The sequence below is a fragment of the Cariama cristata genome, unplaced genomic scaffold, assembly GCF_000690535.1.
Source record: "Cariama cristata isolate BGI_N322 unplaced genomic scaffold, ASM69053v1 scaffold21460, whole genome shotgun sequence".
In the NCBI taxonomy this organism is placed as follows: domain Eukaryota; kingdom Metazoa; phylum Chordata; class Aves; order Cariamiformes; family Cariamidae; genus Cariama; species Cariama cristata.
This window is the reverse complement of record NW_009593233.1, coordinates 7,059-23,564: the sequence shown is the minus strand read 5'-3', so window position 1 is coordinate 23,564 and position 16,506 is coordinate 7,059. Positions and strand designations below refer to the sequence as shown.

At 39.8% G+C, this 16,506-nt stretch overlaps 1 protein-coding gene across 1 annotated transcript in view; it reads left to right on the top strand.

Moving 5' to 3' along the window:
• Positions 1-16,506, top strand: part of LOC104168903 (RAC-gamma serine/threonine-protein kinase) — a 45,379-nt gene that overhangs the window by 26,493 nt on the left and 2,380 nt on the right. Inside the window, exons 5-7 of the mRNA XM_009709665.1 lie at positions 2,510-2,724; positions 5,405-5,492; positions 15,683-15,785. Coding sequence (XP_009707967.1) covers positions 2,510-2,724; positions 5,405-5,492; positions 15,683-15,785 — 406 coding nt within the window. The remainder of the gene's footprint in view (positions 1-2,509; positions 2,725-5,404; positions 5,493-15,682; positions 15,786-16,506) is intronic.

Here is a 16,506-nt window from a genome sequence, read left to right as displayed (position 1 = left end):
AGTTAATCCAGCTTTTATGCTTTTTTATGATTTTATGTAAAAAGAGGTTAAAAATCACATTTGGCTCTTTCTTTGTACCACTGTTTTGTTGCTGTTGTGGGAATGCAGCAAAAGGTTGCTCATACTTTTTATTATTATTAGGTAAAGCCCCAGATACAGTTTGCTTTAGCTGTTGTCCATGCCATTTGCCTTGTTCAGAGAATGATACATTTTATCTTCCTGTTGCCTTCTTTTATAAATCACACATGCAAACCACACCTCAACTTACTTGTAAAAAGAATCTACTGCTGCCTTGCAATTTTATGTATTTTACTGGCTTCAAAGGAAAAGAGTAGCTAACTGTACAAATAGAAGAAATAGTGATGGTGCTAATAGATATAGTAGAGAAATATATAATGCTTTTATTCTGTGGCAGAAGAAATGGTGGTTTAAAGACAAACGTCACAGATTTCACATACAGTTTTTCAGCAAATAGCTTGCAATATGCTCAAACTCAGAAAACAATTTTAAAATGCAGGAGTTATTTTAGTTAGTTTTGTCATATCTACTTATTCAGATAATTTGTGGTATTTTACACTTTCCAAAATTTCACTCTCTATTTGGAAATACCAGTGATGTAACAAGTCTGTGTGTTTTGGCACAGTTGTAAATAGTATGTGTTAATGTGTTAATATTTATGATTTTTTAATCTCATATACGCAAGAGGGATTTGTAATACACTTCTTTTCATCATGTTTCTACTACTGATCCTTAAGGACAGAGAAAACTAGGATTATGAATGCATTCATTGCCATGGGATTATCAAAATTGCCATGCTGGATCAGACTGCGTTTTGTTTCTGCTAATAGCATGTACCAGATTGTTCAGAGCAGGCTGGGATTTACTGGAGGAGGAAAAGGAGAGGCAGAGCAGTCAGGTCGACAGCCCTCCTAGGGCTGGCTCGGGCAGTGCCCGTCTCCCGAGATGTGGCCGCGGCCGCTCTCTGTCCCCAGACGGGTGAGGTCTGCCCTGCCCTTGCTTCACAGGAGATTATTGGAACTCATCTTACACTTTTTAGGCAATCACAAGATAATGTACTCACGGGAAAAGGTTGTTTCTGATCTGTTACGAGGTCACCTTTTCATTAAAGCCTGAAGGCTTTACTACACCTCACCAGATTTTCACTACTATGTGTCTAAATGACCGTTCCTGTGTGACTGCTTACAGTTCGAATCTGGGTGAGCTCTTTGTGGTGGTGATTGCGTGTGTCTGTGTGTTGTAAAAAGTATTTTGTGTTCTGTGGATTAGTTTGATGGGTTTTTTTAAATCAGTCATATGTGCTGCCTTTCAGAATCTGCCTTTCAGTGATACAGAAACAATTCTTTGTAAAGAATTGTTTCATTCTTTATAAGTATGGTCCAATTCTATTAGTTGCATTTCTTTGATCTTTCTGTTTATTGTTTAATTTCTTGTTTTAAGGTTTTTTCCTCTTTAATAGACCTTTCTGCAGCAAATACGGGCAGTTTAGCTCATACAGTTGTAGCACCTTTTGTATTACCCTTTATTAACTTCTAACTGTTGCATCTTTTTTGAATGAAAGGGTATGATCTTCTAGAAATTCACAGAAATTGGAGGTATATATGTATATATTCAGCAGCCTTCTGTTTCCTTATTGCTTATGGTTTCATTATGGGTGTATGTTGCTGTTAGGTTGTCTCCATTTCTGCAATTTAATATGAAGGTGTATTAAGGTCAAGATGCACTGCTTAGATTCCTTATTACGGCTCTCTGGGGCTGCTGAGAGAAGGGCTGTGGAGTAGGTTGTTTTTAGGTACACAACATTGGAGGCATTATGCTAACAAATTATATAAACGTTACCGTATTTCTGTGATCGTATCATATAAACATAGTATCGTAGTAAACATAGCATCATGTAAACATTGTCATATTTCTTTGCATTAGCACAGTTCAGCTGTTTGGACTGTTTCATGGAACATAATGAAACTGTCAGGAGAAACGTATTGAGGATTTTAATGTAAATAACTATGGTAAAGAAGCTAAGCTTGTCTTAGTTGGATTAAGGTGTTTCTATATTTATTCTTACAGGTGGGATAAGGAGAGCGGAAGTGACTGAGCAAGGAGATGCTTCACTTCTTCTCCCAGAAGAATGCTAACTGAGGCAGTAGTGCCCATAGATAGTGTCTCTTCCTAAAAACTGCATACACTATAAATGGGATGGTAGAGGACATAGGAAAGGGGAAAATGCAGTCATGATCATTTTGAGCAGGTCATTCTCAGTTGTTTGTTTTGCTTTTAGCAGTATGGTCACCGGTATGCCTGGAATTTCAGTGAACTCAGGAGGGTGAATTGGTACTGCAGTTGCATGTGTTGAGCCAGGTTCTGGGAGCCCTTGTAGCCCACGGAAAGTAAAGCCTTGGAAACACATTCATATAGAGATGCATCAAACAGGCTGAAATGATCGTGTCTGAAATAGTGCATGTTTTACAGCTGGTTTTGCTTTCTGTCTTAGGTGCTGGAAGATAATGACTATGGTCGTGCAGTGGACTGGTGGGGATTAGGAGTTGTCATGTATGAAATGATGTGTGGAAGATTACCATTCTACAACCAAGATCATGAGAAACTATTTGAACTGATACTAATGGAGGACATAAAATTTCCTCGAACTCTGTCTGCAGATGCAAAATCATTACTATCAGGCCTACTGATAAAGGATCCAAATAAGCGGTAAGTGAAATTACTTGGGTATACAGGCATAATAAATACTCTAATTGTACTGGGTAATGTAAAAATAGGCCAGTGCTGCGTGGTCTTCCTGGCTGAAGGACCTGTCAGTCACAGGAAAGGGCCATGTGCAGCCGCACAGTCTCAGATTTCCACTCTTTCAATACAGCAATGATACACAAAGTGAGTTTAACAAGCAAAAAGGGAAAAAGGAAGTGCAAGAGAACACTTTTTAAACCATTCACAGCAAACACAGGGATCTTTTCAAGTTTAGGTTGTGCACTGGAACAAAGGGAAAGCTCTCGATCATTTTTCAGAGTATGACTTAACCCTGAGTTGGCTGTAGTGTCTCATGGGGACTACAGCACTTTTTTCTTGGAAGTGATCATGCCAGAAGACATGTATAGACAGCCACAGCTCAATTTTATTGGGGCATGTAAATAAATCACATATTAGGCCATGTAAACTAGTAACTCGTTAAAGAATACATCTTCTGAGTGAAATTTAAATACTGTGGTTTGAAAGTAAGTATCACTTAGCTGCTGCCTTTGCCCTTTTGTGGTGGGCTTTCCCCTCAGGGATTGGTGCCTAGGAGAGCCATTTTCCAGTGGCTCCTGCACTGGACCAGCAGTGCCCAGTCACCTGTGGTTCTGTCGTAGTAAATCAGTGAGATTTGTCTGTAGGACCCTCTTTTCTCCAATCTCTCTGTTGTTCTTGCGAGTCTCTTGGCATGTTTTAAGGCTGCAGACACTCATCTGTCTGTCTCTCTTCTCTAGTCCTCCCTCACCCGCAGTTTGTTCTCAAGAAGGTTTCGGTAGTGGGCATTGCTCACTGGCACTCGGGGCAGGACTGGGTGCTGTGTCACTGACGGATTTGCCTGCATGCAGCCAAGTGCAACAACCAGGACAGGACAAGTGGTCAGCCTTTCTGCTGCTGCCCTGCAACACCTGGTTAACTGAATTTACTGTATGCAGTAAAGCAAACTCTGACCAAGCAGCCAAATACATGGAGAGTAAAGTAAAAATTTGTTCCTATAGCAACTCCTGATGCATTTTAACCTCCAAACAATCTGACCCATCAAATACATTAACCCGTAGAATTGAAAAGATGCTTCCTTGTACTTAATCTTTGCAGACAGTAGTGTTTATTACAGACTTACATTTACAAGCCTATTGATATTCAAGTTCTGGTGCTAGCTAATGCTAAATAGGGTGGGAGCACAGAGGTTAACTTCAACTCAGCTTTTCTCTGAGCAGCTGGGTGGGAAGATACTGAGAGAAGTCTGGAGATTGCAGGCTAACTGGGATGCCTTGCAGAGACATAGAGAATTTTGCAATGAGTAGTTGAGAAACAAAGAGGAATACAGCTTGGAAATGAGAATAACTTCACCCAGTTACTGCAAGACTGAGGTAGTAGTCCAGAATATTTTTGTAATTTGGCAGCAGGGTAATGCCAATACAGATTTTTTTTCTTGGTTGTGGGAATTATTGCTCCTCGCAATAAATGCTTGAGGGGAATTTATCTTACTTAAAAGGTTGCTTTTAAAATTTGGCTTTATATCTTTAGCAATTCCTTTTAATGAAACATGAAGTGGTTGTGTCACTCTTCTTGTCAACATTTAACATGTATGGGCTGCTTGTGCAGTTAAGATTAGCTATTTTCTGTTGCAACTTCTTTCTGTTAGACCAGCAGGATAGCCAGTCTCAGGAAGAAGTTAGATGAGAGCTGAGTAGTCCTGAAAGTCCACGTGCTGTTGAAAGAGGCAGAGGTTCCCTTCACTGGATGTGTGGTTCTTTCTCCACCAACTGCAGCAGCTCAAGGGAGCTCACTAAACTTGTTGAGTCAAATTTGACTTGCTAATGCAACAAAAAACAGCCAGGTCTTTCTCATTTTCTCATTGTGGGGTTAATTTTCTTCCAAGTTAGTGAGCCGACTCAGCTCTCAGTCATTGGTGGGAATGATGCTAGAGGGTAGAGATAGGGGCAGGGGTGGAACCCTCCTCTTTTGGCAGCAGTGACCACTTCCGTCAGCTCAAATGACCTTGGGCAAGTTCACCCAAAGGAGGTGGCATTCACTTCCGAAGATGATTTACCAGACAGAAGCTGGCTTTGGCAAGCTATGGGCTACAGTGAATAGTGTAGTTATTTACAGTGGCCTTTAAATAACCTTCTCAGCAGGCCTACAATTTATTAATTTATACTAATTGACTCAAATTGAGACTATTTTATGGTAATTGGTTAATTGTTACAGCACCCAGATGCAACAACAGTGAACACTGTATAAAAATGATGTGTGAGTCATTACTGATTCAGTGCCTGGCACCTCCTTGGCAAAACTTGTCAGCTTTGTTGGGTTGGTTTTGATTTTTAATAGTGCCGGAACATTAGTTGGTCTTTCAAGAAAACTAAACTTAAGTATGTTTTTAAAATGAATGAATTATTAAAAAAGCTCATCATGGACAGTAATGAACACTGTAGTTGGAATAATCAAACAGAATAGACCATGGCATGGGCACTTCTGCTGTCACATATTCTCTCGAGTTCACCTGAATTTGTATTAAACAGGTGAGAATTGTTCCCAGATAATCAAAAACAAATGGTCGCTTTTCCAACCGCTAGAATAACTTAATGTCCTTGTAAGAGTAACACTTGTTTAACAAGATTTTTTTTTCCACTCTGTTTAGACTTGGTGGAGGCCCAGATGATGCAAAAGAAATCATGCGTCATAGTTTCTTTGCTGGAGTAAACTGGCAAGATGTATATGATAAAAAGGTATGTCTTTATAGGACATTAAATAATCTGACTTCTGCAAGGTGGTTTCAACTGATAGTCATAGGGCTGCTGCTCTCTGAAGTTAGTCATGTTTCTCTTTGCAACTTTTTGTGTTAATACAAATGAATAATTATTCTGAACTAGGTGTTCTTTTGTTTTGCAGTAATAATTTGTCAGTGGACCAAAAGTAAATTTTGCAAAGCAACCTAAACTCAGCAAAGATTTTTCTTTTATTATGTAAATATCCAAATCTTTTCCTTTTCTGTCTTCTTCCTGGGCCTTCAAGAGAAAAGTAGGTGTATGACCCAAGATAATGTGAGAAAATGTAATGGAAGTTTACCCTGAATTGCCCTTTTATTTCTGCTTTTTACTGAAAAGTTTTTTTTATGGAAATAGGAAAATGAAGTGATTGGAAGGGACTCATAGCAAAAATCTACTTTCTGATTGTTTGTGTTTAAGTAGAAATCTTTTTCAAACTTTTTTTAAAAGAGATATCTAAGAAGATTTAGAACACTGAGGCAAAACAGCTTGTGGAGAAAGTGAGTACTGGGAATTCAATTGGAACAGTTTTCTCTAAACCCCAGTCCTGGTCCTGTAATGATCAACACTTTGGGGATGATTTTAGAAAATGAATTTATCTTACTGAGTAATGAAACTCAATTTGACTTAAGTTGTTTTATATACAGAGGCTGATTTTCTCTCCGTACTTGTGTAAGAATTTACTTGTTGCTCTAAACCCCTTCTATTTTGATAAAGTCTTTTTTTCCCCCAACTGTTTTATATTGTTAATCTGCCAGATGAGCTGCGTAATTTTAAAAGATAGCTTTTTCTCCCTTTTTTACTTTGATCGAATAAAAGGAAAATGGAAGACATACGAATGACCATAATATGTTTATGCTACAATGTCAATGATACAAACTGGTTTTTTAGTTGTTGTTGAACTGGAATTTTGAAAATGTGTGGTTGTTGGTGTGGTACTTCTCCGACAAATACCAGAATTGAAATGAGAGCCTGTATATGATGATACAAAATATGGTACTCTGCAGTTACTTGATACAAGTGTGATTTTTCCCTGGCAGTATCATGAGGTTTCAGGAAACTCTAAAGGAAATAATCAGAGCAAGTACGTTAATCAGGTTACTTTATGAGCTCAATCACTGGTCGGTTGTGTAAGGACATTGTAGAGAAAGAAGCACTTTGAGGAAAAAATCTAAAAATACAAGTTGAGGACCTTTCTGGAATTTAAAAAAAACCACTAAAATCGATTGGATTGAAGTATGCTAGGAGTGAATGAGAAAGTAAAAGCTGTTACATGACTCTTCCTCTGTTGAAAAAGATTTAATTATTTTACATTAGAAATAGAGCTCTCAATTCTACACTGTGTTCAACATCATACTTAGAAAGAAAATACAGATATTTTAATTTTTAAGTATGCACTTTGAGTCTTTTGAAATCAACATGGCAAATGTCTTTCAGTCAAGATCTTATTCTGAACTACTAAAATAAAAGGAGGCATTTTGCAGGTGTATATATATACAAATAATATAAATTTATATAAATAGATTAAAATATATATAAATATGTAAATACAGCTCTTTTGCTTTTATGCTTGTGGAGGTGCATAAGGTGTATTGGAGTATTATAACTAGAGAAATTGTAGTCATTCATTGTTTACTCAGTCCACTGTTGCTTTGAGAAGCTAAATTTGCCCATAAAAAATCAATTGAATTTCCTCAGTTGAACATTTAACTTCAAGGATCATAAGAATTGCTTTTGTGCACTATTGGCACACAATGTGTTCTTTATGGAAAAATAACTCATGACAATGACCTCTGACAGTATGTTTTTCTGTTTAATTAAAAAATAGTTCTGTTCCTGTTACGAAGCCGGTTGGTTGGTTAAAATATCCAGTTGTTCCTTCTGCACACACAGTCTTATCAGTTCTGAAGTATGCAGAGTGTAAGACTCTGCTCTGAAGTATAAACTTCAAACATAGTAATAAGGTTAATGAACTTTCACCGAGTATGTTTATTAGAATGCTTATATGAATATTTTTGAGGTTTTGGTATTCTAAAATAACTCAGGACGAATGTGCATCAAACAAATTTGATTTTCAAATAGATTTATTCTATGCCTGCTTCTGTTGCTGTTTATTAGTAGTAGTATAGCCTTCAGCAGTAGGGTCACTTGGTGAAATTGATAGTTGATATAATTATTTGCATAGTAAGAATATTTCACAGTATTCTTGCCTGAGGTTTATGCACCATGAAACTGTAATTTTCTGGCTGCATTTCAGGAGTGTGTTTCTGTTAGCAATGAGAGGACTGAAGTTCACATTCAGAGTAATGGAAACCAGAAAATCATGTGTATTTGAAGTAGTTGCTGGGGGGTAGTTTTGTACGTGTGCACACTATGCTCCTGTAACACTAATGTTATCATTTTTACTAGAGATTAAGTACATCTCTGTACTTACTAGGTTATCACTTTACTGGTGTGATTAGAGACAGAATTACATGTCTGTAAACTCAGAGTATTTCATGCAACAAACACTAGCTCTGTCAGGTCAGATGGATCCAAATGGTCAAATGGAATTGTTAGCTCTCTGATACTGCTAACTAGTTAAACTAATTTGGTACTACACAATGGTAATAAAATGTTGTATGGCACACTAGAGCAGGGAAGGCCGTTGCCTTTAAATGAAAAATGTATAGTAGTTAGCATTTGCGATCAGATGTATTTATTTTTGGCAGAAAAACTGAGGGCATATGAAAGAGAGCAGCCTGTGCCAGGTTCTTCCTGTGATCATCTCAGCCCTGATGAGTTTTTATCTCTGTGCCTGAGTATGAGAAATTGAATAATTTGGCAAACTCTGAAGACTTCAAAAGCCCATATACTTCTAAATAAAATATTTGTTTTATTTTTAGCCAGAATCAGGAAGCTTTTTGAAATTTCTCTGTTACTCATTTAAGAACTGTTTTAGCATATTTTATTTGGGTTACAGAAATATTGTTAAGTTGTCAGATGTTCTGTCTGGGGTCTTTCACCAAACAAAAACCACATGGGTGCTAATTTAAAGGTAGGAATTTGGGTATGTCTTCAGGCTTGCATCTTGAAGCACTCAGGTAGCCTCATGGCAAAGGAGATCCAGACCTTTTAGCGAAGCCTGGGTTTCCTCCTGCATGTCATATGGGTGAAAGAAGAAAGAAACCGTAGGGGAATTTGGGCTGAGATACATATATCTCCTTCTGATTTCTGGTAATACCTCTGATTGTTCCTGAAGCACATTAGGGAGTGCTAACAAATGTATTTCTTAGTACTGGGAAGGAAGCAGGGGCAGGTGGCCGTGATGGTGCAAGGTGGGCTGTCTGACTGCTGCGGGTGGCGCTTGCGGTGAGAGGCAGGGACCGCCCGCACCACGGCCGCCGGCTGCAGGCCGCTCGTCCTTACCCTGCAGCTCTGCCTGCCTTCGCTTTACTTGAGCCACGACAACGGCCATGGTGAAATGCCACAACTGAAGCCCTAGATTCAGGCCTGGCAAAATCTGCAATATGACTGTAATGCCAAATGCGTGTTTCAGTACTTCTGTGTATCGGATCTTAAGGGAAAGGACAGGAGGGAAATAGGGAAAATACCAGCGTCGGGTTTTAGGCCGTTGCTATTTGAGTCGTACTATTTTTGTGCAATTATCTGCAATATAACAAAACCTGTAGAAACGACCCTTGTTACTTGCTTTTGTGTTGTTGCCATGAGAAGTAGTAAAAAGATCAGAAAACCGCTAACCAGTCTGATCTTTGAGTTTCCAGTGCTACTTTAGACCATATGGGCAGACCTAGCGGTTGATCACCGCCCCTTCCCCCAGCTGCTTGAATTTACAGGGAGGAAAACACGTAAGGGTGTCCGATTCTTGAACTTAAATTGATGCTGTAGTCCTGGGGGCTGTGGTTTCTCTCTGTCCGTTGTATCAGCATCGTGTCACTTGGAAAACAGAGTTTGTCCATGGGCCACCCTCCCGCGGAAGCCTGCCTTCCTGTGGATGTGTGTTCTGTGTCCTTCCGCCGCTGAAAGCCCAGCTCTCCCTCCCCCTCGGCCTAGGACCACCGCTGGCACCGGCCCGGCAGGGCCCGCGGGGTGGTTCCCGCTCCTGGCCGTGCCGCGGCTGCTGCTGGACCAGGCGTGAAGACAACCCGGCCCCCACATGGACGCTTACGGGCTGGCTTGTAGCTCAGCGCAAATCACTGTCTTTCCCTCAGTGGAAACTCTCATTCTGGGGCAACAGACAGGGGTATGTCTCTCTTCTGTCTGGTAAACTAGATTAATTAATTTCTGTGGGAAGTGTCTACATTCCTAGTCTTTCTCCATCATGGTTCATTTGCCCAGCCATTTGAAATTTATTGGGGAAGGACATACCGACTGACAGAGTATGTAATCTCGTCAGCTCCTGTTTCCTTTGGTAACTCAGCTAATAACAGAACAAGGACAGAAATTATTGTTGGGAAAGGAAAATCAATGTTTTAGAGGACTTGCATTTTTAATTAAAATACTGTTGTTAACGATCTAATGTTGAAAGACTGAACTAAGGTTCTGTGTTGTTAGTATCTCTGCATGATTTTTAGGGTCACCAAACATTTGTTTTGACAGGAGCTTAAAAGATGTATAAATGAGGGAACATGTATTCACAGATACGCATCAGAAAAATACAAAGTTTTGAGACAAGCTTTGCTAGTGTCCTTTTAAAATGTTTTTTTTTGTGGTATTTTGTAAGTTAATGAAGTTCAGTTTATGTGCATATAGACTGTTTACTTGGAATGTCATTTAGTAAGTTAGCTAGTTTGTTAATACAAATACTACTTCTTTTTTTGAGTTGAGAAGTCTGTTTATGATTGTGACATGTTTTCAGCACTTCCAGCTAAGCACGCTTGTGATGAAATACAAAGGGTATTTCAGTGATGTGACCCCCGTTCTCTTCTCACAGTATAATTCATTTTTTCCACTGTTCTGATTTGACTAATCGGCCTCTTCCGTTTGATTCTTGAAAATAACAACTTTTCTCTCATATCTTCTCTCATACTGCAGTATTTGTGTAGTTGTTCAGTAAGTGTGAGAAAGCTCCAGGAGGTGTAGGATAGAGCCTGTCTGTTCGCCTCTGGGTGACTGTAGCAGTCAGGTGCTGTACCTGCCCCGTCCTTCTCCCAGGAGATGGGTAGCAGGTTTCCCAGGTCTTCAGCTGTGGAAGAACAGTGGTGTTTCTCACATGCTGCTCTCCGTGGATGCCAAAAGGAAATGCCATTCACTGGAGATAATAAAGACACTAAGAATTTGATATTGCTTCTGCTGTCATTTCTAACATCAAACCTTGGAAACAGCGGGGACAGAGTCAGCTTGACAGATGAATTCTGCCTCAGTTTGCACAGACCGCTAGAGGAGGAAAATCGTCCCATGCTAAAGCTTGGCAGCCAGGACCGAGCAGGGCGATTCTCTCGCAGACTGACAAGGCCTGTGTTTAACCAAAGCTCATCGTACTCCTTTTGGACACAGGTTACTGGGTGTGCCTTGCCGTGCTCGCATTGCTCTTGGACTTTATGGCTTCTCAGGTCAGAATTGGCGAGAAGCTGTGGTGATAGTGGGTGGATGCCATTTCCTTGTGGCAGCAAACATGAAATGCCACTGGCTCTCCATGTTGTGATTGTCAGTGGATCTTCATGTGTTCTTTGTCATTAAACCTCAGCTTCAGTCTTCATATCTCCCTTGGGACATATGGAGAAGCTTCTGAGTTCTTACTCAGTCTCTGTGTCAATCTAAGTGGTTATCACTGCAGCAGTTTGTCTTTCTAATGGGTTCATTGCAGCTGAAATTTGTGGAGGTTTTACTTACTGTTTTAAAATAAAATCTGATAACTAATGAACAAAGGTGACACCACTCCAGAAAGATGATCGCCAAGTTTCTGTAGCATGGCCTGGCATGTTGGTGTCCCTCCTACAAAACCCGTCTTGAATGGTTCTGTCCCCAGTCTCCCAAATGTGGTGCTGAAGTACTGTGTCCCTCTGTGTACACGTGGGCACATCATTTATACCCTGCTCTGTGCTTCTGCTTTGTCTGAAAGGTTGTTAGGAAAGGATTTCTTCCTGCGTTTCTCTCATTTTCTTCTGGAGGTGGTACCCGAGCTCTGAGTGGCGGTTCCTCATTTCTTGACAAGAATTATTTTAAAAGTTCTCCCATTAGAACTGGGAGTGTGTCTTGGAAGTATCCCAACAATTATGTGAAGGTCAGAGAAAGAATTTACTTGGGGGAAGGGGAGGTGTGCCTTTGGTGGCAGATCAGGAGTTTGGAGTGGGATGACCACAAGACTTCAGCCACAGCTGGTTTGGTGTGGGTGGGGTAGAGCCAGATGGAAAGGAGTGATCCCCACTTCTGGCTGTCCTCACAGCTGTGCTGGTGGAGACGGTGCTGTGAGGGAAGGAGACAAAGTGTACAGAAAGAATTAAGAAACCTTCCTGCTGCTCTCTGTTGAGTTGTATCTGTGTGTGGTAACCTCTGCTACTGTTTCCTCTTTTCCATAGGCTGTAGGGGATGGTTGGTGTATGTGAGGGTATAGCTTGTAGAAATACCAGCGTAAGCTGTTACAGAGAGCCACATGGCTGCACAGTTTGTTTTCGCAGTCACTGAAGTTTCCGACTGCTTTTAATGTCCAGGATATGAGAGGTGCTGCTGTCAGACAGATGAATCCTAAAGCAGCAAGTGACATAAATTTGCATTGGGTTCCTCCCTTCTGGTTACAGCCTGGAATTCCGTGTGTTTTGCTTGCTCTGCTTCCCCAGACAGCTACACTTCTGCCATAGCTGGAAGTTTCATCAGCTGACTTATGGGTGCTTTTGATAAACAGTTTTCTATTAAGCCTAGCTACTAGAGATGGAATTGGAGCACCAGCTTCCTCCCATCACCTGTGATTGATGAATTTTGTTTTAATGGTGCTTTTTGTACCTGATTGAAATTGTTATTGTGATTATTTGTTCCTTAAGAGTCTTTTAGCACTGTGCTTCTCTTCCTAAAACGAAGTGTTTGAAGTATTTTCATAACCATTTCTGTTTCAGACAGGTGGAGAGAACAAGGGGATGATCTAAAGTCATAGTGAGGCCTGTTCATTTCAGTGGACAAAAAAAAACAAAAGGCAAAAAAATGCTGAGTAAACCAGTAATTAGCTATTAAGTTTTTGAGGAAGAAACTTGTAAGCTAATGCATTATCTTTTTCCTCTGCAGTTGCAGATCCATACATTGCTATATATTATGATCTTACCCTGCTCTTCCTTTTGTTTTTCATTAACTACCTTTAACTTAAATCGCACTTGTTAAAGATCACAGAGTGAGTGTTTTCTCCTTCTCTTCACACAGTAGATGTAGCGTGGAAGGTCTCTCACCTCATAGCAAGAGTGGTTTGTCCTACTGGAGATGCGTATTGCACCATTGGAAAGACATTGTTTCTTGTCCTTGACTTGAGAAACAAGAAGATTTTTCTTAAGCTTGTATTTTCATACTAAAAGTTTTAATTCTTGTGAAATGACATTTTTTGTTTCTGATCTTGAAAAAAGATCCCAATCAGGGAAGTAGTAAAATTGTTACAAACCTGTTATCTAATGGATTTTTTTCATACTGGATTTATCTGTTGTTTACTTCTGTTGCTGAGAACTGTGAAAGTGTCTTTTAAAAGGCCGTGCAGTGGTGGTCACTTGGCCTTGAGTAGAATTCGTTACTTGGCTTTATGTAATCTTTTTGATTTTTAACTCTTTCAGTGTTCTTCTCTGAGACAGAAAAATGAGAAAAATGGCAGTGTGGGATGTTCCACTGGAGTAACTCTGTGCTTAGGAATTGTGTGGCTGCTTTGCTGGGGAGATGTACAACTTTGGAAATCTATTTTAATAGTGCGGAATTGATTAGGATGGCCAGGACGCATACAAAAATAATTTTCGTAGAAGTGCAGGAATTTGTACATAAAATAGAATACTTTGTTTTTAAACACTGGATGTAATGGGATTTATACCTGGCAGATTCTTCTGATGTTGAGTTTATATATGTTAGCTACTGAAGCATTTATCCTACAATGCCCAAAACCTTTACTTCAAATGCCCCTCTGCTTTTGTACCTTTTCCATTCAGGAAAATGTAAGGGAAAGCTGAATTTAGTTTTGTGAAAGTACTAATCAGATTTATTGTACCATCTGAAGTATATGCTAGTGATAGATTTATTTTTGCTTAGTAATTGCTTGGACTGTTACTGAAGATTTGGATCAGATAAAATAGAGCTCTTGGTATATACTCAAAAGGACAAATCATCTGTTGCAGGGAGAAAAGAGTCAAATTGTTGAATGAAGGGTGATGCTGAAGGACTTGTAGGTGTATCCTGGGAGAGGTGGCAGCAGAATCTGGTCCCATGTCCAAAGAACCACCTAGCGTTCTGGTGCGGTTCTCGTACAGTGAAGGTATCTTTCTCCAGCTAACATGGCTTCCACCTTACCAGGTGTCAGTGTAACGTCTCCTATGTGAGAGGGAAAACATGACAAGAACTGGGTGGCAGTTTTCAACCTGGATTTGGAAACAATGGGAGTGGGAGTTTGTGTGTGCATTTGTAACAGCCATAAAAAATGGAGAGAAGTTTGATGTGAGTGTATGCACCTACACATGCTTCTGTTTAGCTTTTTTTGCTGTTGTCTTGCTGTTTAAGTTCCCTATTTATGCACTTTACCACATTTAAAGTATTAGGAATTAATACTAATAATTTTCTGGATAGAGATTTACTGTGAAGAGCATCTTGTTGAAAGCTTGCTTTCTTTGGCTGGTTGTGCAGCACTACATAGTTATGCTGTCTAGTTCTCACAGGGCAGGCTAGCTTTTTTGGGTTTTGGATGGCTCTATTCGTGGATTGTGTAGTCTCCTTTGGTTAGCACTGAGATCCAGGGCTGCGTCTAGCATTTACCAGTTCATGCAGTTCTCCAAGCTGTACAAAAAAGGCCTCCTGTGCATTAAACATAGTAAAATAACAAAGATTCTTACTTTTGTGAAAAAAATAATCAAAAAGAAGAGTTTCCACAGTGTACGTCGTGTATTGTAAATTGTGTCTAGTGCGTTGAACTTGGTGAGGGGAGGGGGTTTAACAGCAGTTCCGCTTCCTTTGCTGTGGGGAAAATGAACAAATTACTTGTTTGGTGTTGGTGTTCTGGAGTTGAGAGATAACATGAAACTAGTGAAAACCACACGCAAGCTCTGATAATATCAGTGAGCCGTAATGTAACTTGGTACATGGAAAGGGAAGTTGATACGCTATCTTCAGGGTGTGTATTTTAAATTGCATATGAGGAGATAACACCAGAGAGCTCCAAGGTACAAACCAAACCATTGTCACCCCCCTGTCCCCATTTGCGATATCATACATACTAAACTGGTGTATCGTTTTGGGCTGGCACCATGCGGCGTGATAGTCCATTCTGAATATGCCTTCCAGGTAAAATCTTTGGCCTACAGGTGGTGGTTCTGGAGGAGAAGATGGAGAGCAAGGCTGGTTCAAAAGAGGGGCAAGAAGTCCTTGCTGTGAGCAAATACTAGTGGTTTGCTTTTGGGCAATCCTGCACTGTACTGGGAAAGCAGTAGGCAGGATTAGATCCAGCAAGTCACTTAAGCATGAACTAGCCTTTTTTCAAATAGAAAATTTATTTTCATGTTCACATAACTTCTTCTAAAGCTAAGTTCAGATGTAGGCCTTAACAACTGTGCAAAAAAAGAGAAAATTTTAAAAAAAAGGCGTTGTGCTTACTGTGCTCTCTGTAGTCCTTTTTGCCTTTGCTCTTTATACCACCCAGTTGTGGTGAAGCACGTAGAGATGCCTTTGCCTGACGTCTATGCAGGTAATTAGAATGGCCTGAAGAGTTTCTAGGTAATTATCTTTCTGCAGCTCAATTTATCTGCAAGTCATGTGAGAGTGATCCTTGGAATTTAGCCGTGTTGTGCTGTTAGCGACATTCTGAACGAATATTTTGGGGATTAACTCTAATGGCTTTTGTCTTTTACTAGAAGTTAGAGACTCAGCTGCCTCTCCACAGACCTACTTGTTTGATCTGTTAGGGAAAAAGAGTAACTTTTTTTCCTGCTAGGAATTGGGCTAGTTTCAGGTATAGTAATTTCATTTTGTTTCTTGGTACCTTTCAGCTTGTACCTCCTTTTAAACCTCAAGTGACATCTGAGACAGACACCAGGTATTTTGATGAAGAATTTACAGCTCAGACTATTACAATAACGCCGCCTGAAAAATGTAAGTCAGAAATTATGCATAAGCGTAACTTAAAAATAATTTGTTTATAATAAAGCACTATGTAAGCTTTTTTTTTCTGTTTGAAAGGAAAAGCTGTTCTCACTGTTACTAACAAAAATCTTCATGTGGAAGTGTGTAAGTAACTCTCAATGACAATGTCCTTTTAAAGAAGGAGTAATTACAAAGCTTAGAATATTAGATCACTGTGGTTTGAATTTTGGGGCATTTTCGGTGTGTGTTTTTTTGTTTTGCTTTGGTTTTGTTTTGTTTTCTTTTTAAATGAGAGAAGACGTGAGCTTCAGATGTTTGCTGGTTGGCAGTCAAGGTCCCAGTTCAGCAAAGTACTTGGAACATGGACCCTCCTTTAAGCATGTGGACACCGCTCGTGGCTTCAGTGGATTGTCCAGGTTTAGTGAGTTAGGCATATTTTCAAGTACTTTGAAGACCAAAAGAAAAAAAAAAGCTGCCAAAGACAAGTGGATGTCTCTTGTGTAGATATCAGTTACTTGGAAATGAAATTTCTTAGCAAGTCCTGTACTTCAGCGGAGCTCTTAAAGAAGTTATTAATATAGATGTAACCACTGCACTGGGCCTTGCACAGTTTCTTTGTTGGAGGGAATGCGGTTTCACCACAGTTTGTATTTTTGTCGTCATCTGCGACACACACAAGAATCATGATCTGGTCAGCCAAGCTAGGGCTTAACAGAGTTACTTACCAAGC